The following is a 13,825-nucleotide window of genomic DNA, read 5'->3' on the forward strand; positions in this document are numbered from 1 at the left end:
GCATAAAGAATAAACTGGAGTGGGAAAATGAAATAAATAAATAAATAAATAAATAAATGGAAAAACCCAAACAAACAACAACAACAAAAAAACAGCTTCAGATATTCAGATCAGAACCAAGCATAAAGCCAACAGAGGCAAAAAATATGAAAAAACAAAATCTGGTACAAAGATCTGAAATGAGTGTTTGAAGAAATTGAACTAAACAAATTCAAACTTACATTTTATCTCATTTATACAACTGAATAATTGAGCATAATTTAACATAATTTAACATCATGGAGGGGATACCAGTCCATTGCAGGGTACCATGCAATCACACAAGGACAATTTTGAGGTACCAGCCCATCTACTGGCCTGTTGTTAAGAGGTGGGAGTTAACCAGAGAAACTGAATGAAATGCACAGTGGAATAATATATATATATATATATATATATATATATATATATATATATATATATATATATATATATATATATATATATTATTCCACTGTGCATTTCATTCGTGCGTTATATATATATATATATATATATATATATATATATATATATATATATATATATATATATATATATATATATGTATACACACACAAAATATAGTTTAGGATTGATCAGGAAGGCTGAAATTATGAGGCAGCAGTGCTACCTCAATATTCAGTATACATACACTTTATTTAGATGGCAATGCATAAGAAAATTCTTATTGGTTTGTTCAGGTGCAGATTGAAATTTGTATTAGAAAATATATACATTGCCTGTAGATAACCAGAGAAGAATCACAGCACATTGTGTAAACAACAGTGACCATCATACATATGTATTCAATAACCAGCAGCATTCGCATGAAACGTGGATGATATGGAACCGAATTCATGATCCACTATAATACAGGGAGATAAATTACATGTGCAATCTGATAAATTGTGTTCAGGTGATCTGGGTATAAACGAGTGTGTGGGAGTTGGGGGATATATTAAATGAAGCTTGTAGTTCTCATGAAGAATAGATTTCAAAATAGAAAGTTATATTATGAATATTTGTTCATAGACCTTAACAAGTCAAGACCATGTAGCATTTAACAGTTCCATTAAAAGGCTTTATCTGCTCTTCCTCTGACTTCAATATAATTCAAATATCAAGAGAACCCATAATGCAGTGAATAGCTATTCATGGATGGTACAGCAAAAACAAAACACGATCATTTGCATCTGGCACCCAGGATACATCCCTGAATATATTACTGTCAAATAAAAAGAATTTGTGATATTTTACGATTTGTTGAAATTGTACTGATCCATCACTGCACAAGACGCTGAACACATGTGAGAGGCTTTACAGCATTTACATTTAAAAGAGCTTGAAATGTTAGATACATCTTATGCTCATGGGCCTACATGGTTCAAAGCAGTGATGAGACTGTACAGGTTGAACATTTCTGGGAGGGATGATGGAAATCTGTGTAAAGGGGACATTAAAATTCCATCAGTAAATAAATGGTATTCAAACAAGGTAATGTTAATTAGAGGTACTTAATATGCACAGGTACCCTGTAACTACATCAGATCAAATTAATGTCATGATTTGCCAGTAATCTTAACCAAAAATTCAAACAATGAAGGCAAAACATTTTCTTCTCTGCACTCAAGTGTCCCTGTAAGATTCATTCGTTCCTCCTATGCTTATCCTGTACAGGAACTGGGGAATCTCAGGGGACTTGGGGCACATAATGGGGGACTTCATGGACTGGATGAATTTCCAACCCTTTAAAGAGCACAATTTTGCACACGCACACACACACACACACACACACACACACACACACACACACACACACACACACACACACACACACACACACACACACACACACACATGCACACACACACACACACACATGCACACTAAATAATATAGAGACTCCAATCAGCCTATAACACAGTCTTTGGATTGAGGAGGAACCCCCGAAGCACACATGCCCCCTTTCCACCAGAAAGAACCCAGGTACTGGTTCAGAGCTAGTACTGGTGCTGGCTAGCCTTCTAAGAACCGGTTTGCCTTTTCATGGGCTAGAGAGCCATCACAGAGCCGAGTCTTACGTCACTGTATACATCTTTCCCAACAAGGTTAGCGCAGCAGTGGTAAACACAAACACAAACACAACATCAACAATGGCAGATGTTGCTTTACAGTTAATGCTCATGGCTTTGTGAACCTACACTGGCATCCAAACATGGCGAATCCTGATTTAAAATTATTTAAAAATGGTTTTAACAACATTCTCTTTTGTCTTGTTGGTCAAAGTAACCCCGCCCCCAGCCCCTGACGCAAGCGGTTCTAAAGTCTAAACCACTTTTTCTGGTTCAGAGCCAGTGCTTTGGGAGTCGAAAAAAGAAAGAACTGATTTTAAATTAGGCTCTGGCTCCAAACCAGCATTCAAACTGCCTTGGTTGAAAAGGGGCATAGAACATATAAACTCCACACAGGAAGGAATGAAACTCCCATCCCATTTTGTTTTGCATTCATAAATAATATGCTGTGGGCGGTGAAGCTAGGAAATATAAGATGAACACCCAAAGAAGACACAACAATATCAGTATATCAAACTATTTTCTGTTGAGGTGGCAGATTATGTGACTCATAATTCTCACACTGTACGTCTATCCCAAACTGCTAGGTTTTGTCCACTATTATTTTTAGAAGTTTTATTTTTTTACAGAGAAAACTAAACCGAAATATAGACAGGATGAAAGGTCTTCACTGAGTGCCTTGGTTATTAAAAAAAAAAAGTTATGTTCTGACTTAAATGTGTGGAAGCAGGCTGAAAATGGAAATAGAAAGCAGCTCATCTGTGGTGCTGTACTGAACATTTTATTTAATGTGATGAAAGCTTCTTAATAAGCAATCTTGGCACACATGTAAGCGAAAGTCTTATCTTATACACTACACACAGGGTCTATCCATGAAGTGTCTGAATTCTTCTGAATTTAACCTCAGCATGTCATTGTTCTCTTTCAGTAAGCGAGATCCAAGTTATCAGAATCTGTCAGAAGGACAAAAGGGGCAAGTGTTTGAAAAAGTTTTTAATTAATCGACACAACAATCCAAGAGACAAGAGAGCTGAGTGTGTTGCGTCTGAGTCTGTCTCTTAAAAAAACAAACAAAAAAGTTAACACTGTCACCGTGCAGATCTGCTGCTCTTCACACCTCTGATGATGAATCACATTAAACAAGTTTACAAATGACACAAGATTGGTGGGCATTATCACTACACATCATTTCATGATGAGTCAGCATACTGAGAAGAGAAGACGCTTGAAGACGCATGGAGAAAATAAAAGATCCCTGATGAACTTTAATGAAACAGTGAAGACAAGTTAGTGGGCCTAGAGGTGTGTCACAATGCCAGTATCTGTATCTGTACTCAGTACTCAAAGTAACTGTGTCAACCCAAAAGGTTAATTAATTTTATTAACTCTACAAGTATGCTCCAGGATATACTGGAAAAAAAAAAACCCCAAAAAAAACCCCACAGAATTAGTAATGCCAGCTCTGTCAACGTCTGTAAATTTTGGCTTAGTTCTTCAGCCCCAGCTCCATATCAGATTTAGTCACAACTAGCTTGTTTACTTACAGACGTTTGGCACTTCATACCTGTCCAAGACATTTTTAAAGAAATTATATGTAGCATCCTGTAACATCCTTTTATTTATACCACCATATATGACAAAGTATTTATTAAGAATCATAAAAGAACGCTGTAAATGCATAGTGCATGGGTCTTTGTTTGTCCCAATTATAACATTTTCAATGTGTTTCAGGCCAGGGCTTTGTGATGGTCACCCAAAACATGACCACTCCAAAACGTTCATATTGTTTTGTTTAAGTTATTTTTCTTTCTTTCAGATGTATGTTAAGGATCAGTGTTCTGCTGAACAACCCAGTTACAAACCATGTTTTTAACTTAACATGGTTCTAAACATCTAGCTTCAATACTTCAAGATAATCATCCTTCCTTTTAATGTTGTTTAATGACGTACACCAGTCCCTTTTCCATCACAACATATGCCCCATGGATGGTGATTTCTGAATTAAACTCTTCATCATTTTTGCTTCGTACATAATGTGTGACCATTATAGCAGTTATTATAACAGCTCAGTGTTTGTCCTCTAGAAGGGAGGCACAAATGATCTCCCAGGGATAAAGGAAATTTCAGACACAAATGAGCTATTTGGAAGTCCTGTGTCTAGTATAAGATTTATATCTGAAGGAACTATCTAGAAAAATACAATTAAATAAAGTACTTTGATAATTATTTGATGAAAGGGAATTATCTTTCAGTGTGAAATGTCTTAGCAGACTTTCTTATCCAGAGCAACTTGCTTTTATCTCACATATACAGTACAACTGAGAAGTTGAGGATGAGGAAAGTGAGTGTCAGAACATATATAATGGAAGTGTATTAAGCTAACCGTGGGGGCACAAGCTACCCTTTGAGAACTCCAGCTATGATTGATTAATATGAGTTAACAACCAACACACAAACACCAATGTATCTCCAATCTAAATAAATGAAAGTGTACAAAGCCTCCCTCTCTACAGTATCTCTCTTTAACACACACACACACACACACACACACACACACACACACACACACACACACACACACACACACACACACACACACACACACACACACACACACACACACACACACACAGCACTGTGCATATCCGTAGAGCATCGCTGAGAATAGACTAGGGGTGGCATGGTTGACAAAACCCACAGTTCGGTTCGTATCACGGTTTTAGGGTCACGCTTTTTCGTTCTGTATGGTTCTTGTTATTTTTTCTTGTAATCTTCAACACTCCAGAAATTTCCTTCAGCATTTGATATATAGCTTATTAGCTAAATTATCCACAATTTAGGATACAGTATAAACATTTTTGTAATGTAATTATGCACTAACTGAATTTGACTTGACTTTAAGCACATTATTGGGACCATCTCTGAGTAAAAGCTAGGTAAGATTTTGATACGGCAAGAGAGAAGACATTGATGATGACATGCTTTTCGTTTATTTGGCAAAAAAAGGAGAATGTGTATTGTTATCTCTACAGGAACTTGTGCCTTTTTAGCACACAAAGACTGAAATTAACTTGCATTTATCAAACTGCCAACTTCAGTGTAGCTCTTACCAAAAAAAAAATTTAAAAATTAAAGAAAAAGAGAGGAACTCTTACAAGCTCTGTCTTTTAAAAAAGTCAAAATATTTTAAACATAAATATATAATATAATGTAATAACATAATATGATGAGGCTATAACAATAGCAAAGGCCATAATCATAAAGTCAAGCATGAGTTTAACCATCTTAACACAACTGTCATATTAGAAGTGTTGCCATTAGCATATTGAATGCATTTTGCACAATGCTTGCACACAGTCGCAGTTCTATCTACTGTTTTATTTCCGTTGTCATCGTAAGTAACATGAAATCCAAAATGTTCCCACACACCGGATTTGAACGACGCGGGCGCATCCGCCAACTCCGGGCAGCCTGCATTATCTCCTCCACTTGCCATTTCTGCAGCACTTCTTACTCAACGTTTACTGTCTATATGTATGTTCACACGAAACTGAGCACGGGGCTACATTGCGCATGCGTCGAACCGTACAATGCACACACGAACCGAATCGATACAAGCAAATCGAACGGTTCGGGTGTTTTTTCATGTACCGTGCCACTCCTAGAATAGACTATGGACTAAATACTGTATAAATTCAGACACCCCAAGATTATTCAATATTTTCTATAATGGTTATGTAAACCAGAGCTGGAATTAAAGTAAAATGTCCAGTTGCATTTTCATGTTAAGTTCTTCTCAAACCAGTAAGCTGTCTGCTCAGATATATGTGACGCTTTGAGAGGAAGTGCTTTATAATCCAATTCCAGTTGACTGAAATCTACTGTATGCCCTTGTAACCAACCCTGTATGATATTTCACTTTTTCTATTTGGAATGATGTCTTGTGATTGCTGTTACTATAATCTGCCTATAATTTTGACATTCTCTCTTTGATTCATATTTAACAAGATTTTTTAAAAATTGGGGGAAAAAAAACAAAAAACAAAAAAACCCTTCAATCTTTCCATCCTACAGTACATTCCACTTATCCTACACAGGGTCACGGGGGGAACTGAGTTTATCCCAGGGGCCTCAGAGCACAAAGTGGGGGACATCCAGAGCAGGGACGTAGCCTATAAAAACTCACATACATTTACAAACCAAACAATTTAGAGATTCCTATAACACATGTCTTTGAACTACTGGAGGAACCCCGAGTACCTGGAGGAAACCCTCAAAAGTGCATGGAAAACATACAAACTCCACACACACAAATCAAACCAAACCCCTAACCTGAGAGGTGTGAGACAAATGTGTTTACCACTAAGCCACCAATGGAAAAACCTGTTTATTTATTTTTGTATTGGTTCACATTTTATTACTTTTGCTTTTACTGACAATATAGAAACTGGTTTAATGGTTTGGTTAATCTCAAAATAAGGGCATTGCTTTATCTTTCTATTTTTATGATTTGAAATGTTAAATGAATAAACAAATGCTTCCCCAAACAAATGCTACCTCACTCAGATTGCTCTGCATATAACTCACAGTCTACCTTTGATTATCTTTCATTTATCGCTTCATCATAACCTCCCTTTGAGACATGAGCCTTTATTAATAAAGGTTATTAAAGATGCTCTCCTGACGTCCATAACCATTTATACAGATTTTATTCTCAAGGCTTTTAAAACTGGTACCAGGTATAGCTGTTTACCTCACTCTGTCTGATACTGATGAAAAAGCTATCATCTGTGAATTTTAGTGCTCCTCCGATGTTCAGCATTGTTCTGTGGAGCCTCGGTCACTATTTCCTGTCTGTTACAAAGTCAGTAATACACAGACAGAGAAAGTTTACTAGATAGCAGCTTGTAGCAGCTGTGAGATGACATATATATCAAATAAATGTGAACAAATAAATTCCTGAAAGATTTCAGGATTTGAAACATGACCAGGCCAATGGCTGTCAAAAATGCAGACACATATTGGCATCCTCAATCATGTTGGCTTTGTAGTAAACAACTTTCTGGAGATCTTTGGTTGCAGTACATAGAAGAAACCCACATGGACATGGGAAAAGAATGTAAAACTTCACACAGATAATATCCCAAGCTAAGAATTGAACTGGGGCCCTGGAGCAACATGAAAATAATCATGAAAACTCATTAAGCCACAAGTTAGGATTTCAGCATTTTCTACACGGGGTGCATCAGAATATTTGTGGAGCAAATATTTCCAAACCCATCCTATCAAACATGAAAAAAAAACATTTGTTTTCAGGCATGCACAGCTACTGAAAAGATGATGTTCTATGATCTTTTGAAATTGGTGAAGTAGAATTTAATTTCCATCAGGCCTTCTTCAGAATCATGTGGAACAGTTATAGTTGCAGTTAAGGTGCAAACATTACAAAGAATAAGTGCAGATGTATCACTCTCCATGTGTATGAATAGCTCTTTTGTAAAAGCTCTCCAGGCCGATAACTATGAAGTGATTTCAAGGGCTAGTCAAGGACTTTCTCCACATTTCTAACAACATATGCTTTCTCAGTGTGCTTGTCACACAGAATGATTCACGGTTAATACAATTATGTATTTGTATCACCAAGTCAAGAATTGTTGCTCGTTGGTTTCTCGATTAGTTCTTTCAGGCTTTTAGAGATACTTATGGATGGATCCGTAACTCACAGACAGGAAGGATGCAGTTGATATGAGTTGCCGGCCACAACACATGAGCTCCCGTTATCATCATCATCATCATCATCATCATCATCATCATTCATGCCCCATAAAGGTCTTTGTGTACTTTTTCATCATGCAGTACTCAGCTCCATGTACAGTATACGGTACAAATCTGCTGTCACATTTGCTAACAATGACCTGCTGTATAATCAATGATAGCAAATGGGCCTACTTGTAGAAGGTAGAAAGACAAGTGCTGAGAATGGTGTCTAGATAACAGAGTCCAGAACAGAGTACAAGGCACTATTAAATTAAAGTCACTGCTTGAATGAGAGTTAGCCACTTGGAACATCTGGTGGCTAACATTTTAGTGGACACACTGTCTCTTCATGTGAGTACAGAAATGCTACTAGTGCACTTTCCAGTGCAGAAATGTGCAATAGTTCTCATGTTTTATAAAGAACCTGGTGGAAAAGATGTTTTAAGTAGGCTGGGTTGAAGACAGAATGCAGAAGTTGGAGGTAATAAAACAGTGTAGCATAGCTACCCACCATTTCATTCTACATCACATTGCACATCAAGTTTAAACATGCGATACATTATTTTTCCTGCTAGCAAATTGCTCAGAGTTACACGAAAGGTTAAATACATATTCAAAGAACTTTAATGCTGTAGTTTTGCAGTATATGATAATAACATATGTTTACTGAATACAATACAACCCACACATGTTACTAGAGGGGATAGATATTTTCAGCTGTGGTGATCTTAGGTCTGGTAGTTTCTGCTGGGGTAGCTAGTTTCTGCATTGTTGTTCTCATCTTTGTACATAATAACCTAAATATTTCTGTCATTCATTAAAGTTTTCTTTAATAGCCCACTTGATGAAATAGTCTCTTCTGTTCACTCTTGTGTTTGCAAAGTCTCTATTTGTTGTGTCTGTTACTCAAACGATATGCTTCCTTAACAAATATACTTCATGACATTTACATACAGTCATTGAAAATATACAATGTATTTGACATAATCCAACAGCACACTTTTAGCCATATTTACCCATTGGTTTGACCCTATGTATGTACTGATAGGTTTAAATGACTGCTATGTCTAAGATGCTATGCAGCTCTCAATGAAAACCGTTAATGTCAATGTCATTAAAGGACTCAAGCCATTTATGTCTGTGTTATGGAACAATCATTATTAGGATGTGATGATGTAATTCTATGACGTGACATATGATGTCCAGTGATAGACGGTGTTATTTTTCCAGTGGATACCTGGACCCATATAGAGTATTACTGCATGTCCAACCATATCAACCTTATCATTACATTCAGTAATTTTGTAGTACTTAGTCTTTCTTTTGAAATTTCTTATGTAAGCAAGCAGTAAACATTCTGTCACAATATAAGTGATTAAATCACCTATTTAGCTATACAATATGAAAAATTACACCTATTATATTTATTTTAGTTTCAGTTAGCAACATCATCTCTTCATTATCTCTTTTTCTATGGAGGCAAACTGTGTGCAATATAGATACCAAACCCCTGTGCAGTAAACATATTACTACAAAAGATTATAAAAAATGTAACGGCGAGCAGAAGAACAACACAGTTAGTAAGAAGAGTACACCTGGAACCTCTGTCATTTTAATGCAAATGAATGCAGTACTTTGCCGTGGTATTAACTCCCTAACCTTCCCACATTATAATCTGGATGTAAAATGGAATTCACTTTGAATAGAATCTTTGAACAGAGTGAATTTATTATGTAACATGCACTCAGTATAAATAAACCTATTCATTGAAGTCCCCAGAGTTTGTCTAAACAAACCTAAAAACCAAGGAGCTAGCAAAACAATATGGTGAAAATAGTGATGGGTTTTTATGTAAGGGATATGAGCTATTTGAAATCCGTTTATTATTATTATTATTATTATTATTATTATTATTATTATTATTATTATTATTATTATTATGTAAGAAAAATATGCCGTTTGAAATCAATTTATGATGATAAATTTATTTATTTACTTGTTTGTTTGTTTGTTTGTACGAGACATGTTGGAGACTCAGCAAATGTAGAATATTTTTTTCTTGTTTATGAGACCAAAACTGACCACTGGAAAGCAAAATAAACCTCGGAAATCTTCAGATCATGCTTAGAATACCATCCTCTCAATGACATAATTATGAGATAAAGAAAGTACACCGTCAGACAATTTTATGTTTTTATTTATCAGAGCCTTAATAGCAGTTGTGTGGTCCCCAGAAATTTCTATAAACCAACCAATAAGCCCAGGTGATTTAAAAACAATAGGTTTAAATATGTTTACAATACAATATTGTTTTCCACAAAGAGTAAAATCATGATTCAGATACCAGGTGGGAAAAAATACCCTTCAACAATCATTAAGAGTACTTAGATGCAGGTATTATTAAAGAATTGCGCAAGAACAATTAAACATTAGGAATTTTTCGATCACTTTAAAAGCACAAATGTTAGCATTTTGGTTTTTTTTGAGTGCCCAGATGTGTGTGTCTGCATCATGTCAAGTAAAAAAGGCATCAGTCATGTTATCAAAGAAGCAGTTGTTGCTTCTGATCAATCTTGGGAGAGGTAAATAAAGCCTTCAATAGAGTTTCAAATCTTCCAAAAACCAGCAAATACAATCCAAGCTCAGATTGTTTAATGATCAGAGACATAAAGAAAAACCCAAAAGCTGCATCATGTGACCTAAAGGATAAAGCCCTTCTTTCCAAAAAGAATAAAACAGCATGAGATAGGTTTGTAAAATTACACATTAACAAACCACAATGCTGTATTATATACGGTATAGTTATTATAAGGATATTAATATTAGCCATTAGACTGTTGAATCCAAGGTGGATGTGTCTGGACATCCAGCACAACATCATTTTGATAGAAAAACAAGGACAGCATATTGCCACAAACACCCCATACCATCTGTCAAGCATGGTGGAGGATGCATGATGATTTGGGCTTTTTTCTGCAGCCACAAAATATTTTTTACCAGAATACTGTTGAGAGATATGTGAGGCCATCTGTCCAGCAGCTTAAGCAGGGCTGAAATTGCATCATACATCAGTTCGCTGATCCCAACAAACTGACGTGAAAGCCAAAAGAAAAAAATGACTAATAACTACTACAGAAAATATCTACTTCAGGTTATTGTTGCTAATGGTGGTTAATAAATTATAGATTGTACTTGTTTTTCCAACCTGGTTTCTGAATATTGATTTACTTTTTGGAAAAACAACAACAGTAAGTCTGAATTAAGTGCTTTTTTTTTTTGGATTAACACTCTTAAGGTTCCGATCAATGAGAAACTGTAGTACTTTGTAGTACTAATGAGTACTTTCTTTTTTTCCATGACTGTATGGGTGTAGCATTTTTTTCAAGGTTACCCTTGACCTCTTAGTTGCTTCTAGTTGGACTAGTCTCCTAAAATCCCTTTCAATTGTAGGTTGTAATACTGAAAAATATTGAAAATTTTAACAGGGTCAATATTTGTTCAAGCTTCTGGAGTTTGTCGAACCATCGAACAAATAAATTGCAACATCACTTGTTCAGTAAATTGTTCTATTGTATTAGCCTTCTCACTTATTTGAATGTACACATTATTATGGTTATAGATTTTAGTCAGCCTGTATTTAGTAATTACAAATGATTCTGAAGGGAGACGAATTTTCTGACGTATTTTGCTATAGTGGTGTTATGATTGTGATATTTATATTGGAACTAAACAGTTATTTATGCCACAGTGTATGACCTTTCCACATCCTACCTCAGAGCGTAGCTGCTGGGGTCCTTAGTATACAGAGTACAGATCTCTTCAGGTGTGTTCTCCAGCAGAGACGGGAGTTCATCTGCTGAATAACGCAGCATGGCCAAACACAGTTTCCTCTCATCTCCGTGGATAGTGCAACACTGCTCAATACCTGGGTGCTTGGGAAATGGTGAATCCTTCCTACAAGACTTGTCTGAAATTTCAGTGGCCTTAAAGAGATGGACATATTTAATATTAGTTTCCTCTAACTTTGGATTATGACCGTTCTAACATTTAAATATCTGTGCCTGTTAAATATCAAAATTGACTACATTTCTAGATTTAAATTCTGTCACATACACATGTCTATGTCATTATAAATAAAAATGTAGCATAAGCAATAGTTAGGATGCAAATAGAAATAGAATTACCTGTACAAGAAAAGGGAAAGATATATATATACTGTATATAAAACATAAAGCATAAATATATGTATATGGTTTGGTGGTAGAACAGCATAACTATTGTGAATAAAGTATGTAGATATGTAATATGTAATACAGAATAAAGATGTGTGCAACTGTGCGCAATGCAACATTATCTGTGTAAAAAGTTTACAAAAGACAAAAATCTATCCTAGTTTGTGAAAGTGATCAACCACAAACAGTATGTACTGAGGTGCCAAATTGCATTATGGCCATATGTTATACTTTGTCTGTCTATTTGCTCAAACTTTTAATGTGTTTGATTACTACATAAAAAGCCACCATGAATCACAATTCTTCATGCTTTATGTATTATAATAGCTGAGGCTGGTTTTGAACTAGATGAATTTGTTCTCAACATCCAGTGCACTGCTGACATGTAATCCTACGGGAAGCAGCTGTGCAGCAGAGTGAGTCCAAAACTTTTAAAAAACGATTTACCTCATGTGGTTTGATGACAGCATGGAGCGGAGAATCCGAGTAAAAAAAAAAAAGATCAGAAATTGTTTGCTACGATCTCTACTTTAAATTGTGGTTGCACAGCTTTATTCGTTTATTGTCTATATCCAGAACCACAGTGAGGTAAATTATTTAGTGCTAATTAGTGGGAAAGGATAACAGATTTTGCATAATAAATACATATTCTTTTTGCACAAAAACAATTCATCGTATTCCACATTTGCAACTGAAATCAATATCTCTGTATTGTGTTCGATGCTGCATACACTTTCATTACTTGATGCTTCTTTCTTATTTAATGCGAACCATTTATTTCTAAATGGGAAACTGAAACTGATAATTTTATTATCAGATATTACAGAAGGTATAATTACAAAATTTCATCATATTACAGTTTAATTTTTGATAATATTTAACTAGTGTAACATCTCCCTCCGTTAGAAATCTTTCTGTCAATCTGTTGCTGGTTGATTTATTTACCAAATGATCACACATTAACTTCTTAGTATTTTCTCTTCGGAGTGGATTATCAGCCTCAGTCCTGTCACATATGCAACTACAGCCTCATATTGGTGCTAGCCTGTGATAAACCTTTGCATGCTCCATTAAACGATAGACAGTCCTTTTCAAAATGTGTTTGTGACAATCTGCTTCATTGCTCGAGTGGTGTCTGTAATCTATTCCACAGAGAACTGCTTAACTCTGTAGCGAATATGAAAGAGTTGAACATTGCATCTCAAATCTTCAGTGGCATAAGGTTGTGTCAGAGCAGGGTTTGACAGAAGAGTGGTAAAAAAAAAAAAAATTAAGCATGCAACCGTATGTAAACTGTCACTGAGCTGTAATGCATGGTGAAATGAGGTTGTATTAACTTGTGTATTTTTTTTTATTGGGGTAATGCATATACACTGATAAAAACTGGCAATGATATAAAACTCAGCATGTTAAGCCTTAACATTAGTCTTAATTCCACATATGATAGACTTAATAGTAGAGCAAAAAAACAGGAAGGATTTTCCATTAGGCAAAGCATCATTGGTTTCAGAACAGGTGCACACATTTGGAAAACAAACTAATGACAACACTAGGGACTGAGAGGAAACCAAAATATGGCCTGAAAGGGAATTTAAGAAATCTTATGGAATGAATTGCTTGTTTATTCCAAGCAAATAACATTTCCACTAAAATCAATCAAAACCACTTCTTCCTAATGCTATATATTAATTCATTAATATTAAATCCATTAAAACACAATTAAAGAGCCATGTTTTGTAATAT

General features: G+C 35.4%; 1 protein-coding gene across 1 annotated transcript in view; it reads right to left on the minus strand.

Annotated features, from left to right (window-relative positions):
- Positions 1–13,825, minus strand: part of gc (GC vitamin D binding protein) — a 43,996-nt gene that overhangs the window by 24,107 nt on the left and 6,064 nt on the right. Inside the window, exon 4 of the mRNA XM_027138503.2 lies at positions 11,622–11,833. Coding sequence (XP_026994304.1) covers positions 11,622–11,833 — 212 coding nt within the window. The remainder of the gene's footprint in view (positions 1–11,621; positions 11,834–13,825) is intronic.

This window comes from Tachysurus fulvidraco, chromosome 9 (genome assembly GCF_022655615.1).
Source record: "Tachysurus fulvidraco isolate hzauxx_2018 chromosome 9, HZAU_PFXX_2.0, whole genome shotgun sequence".
In the NCBI taxonomy this organism is placed as follows: Eukaryota; Metazoa; Chordata; class Actinopteri; order Siluriformes; family Bagridae; genus Tachysurus; species Tachysurus fulvidraco.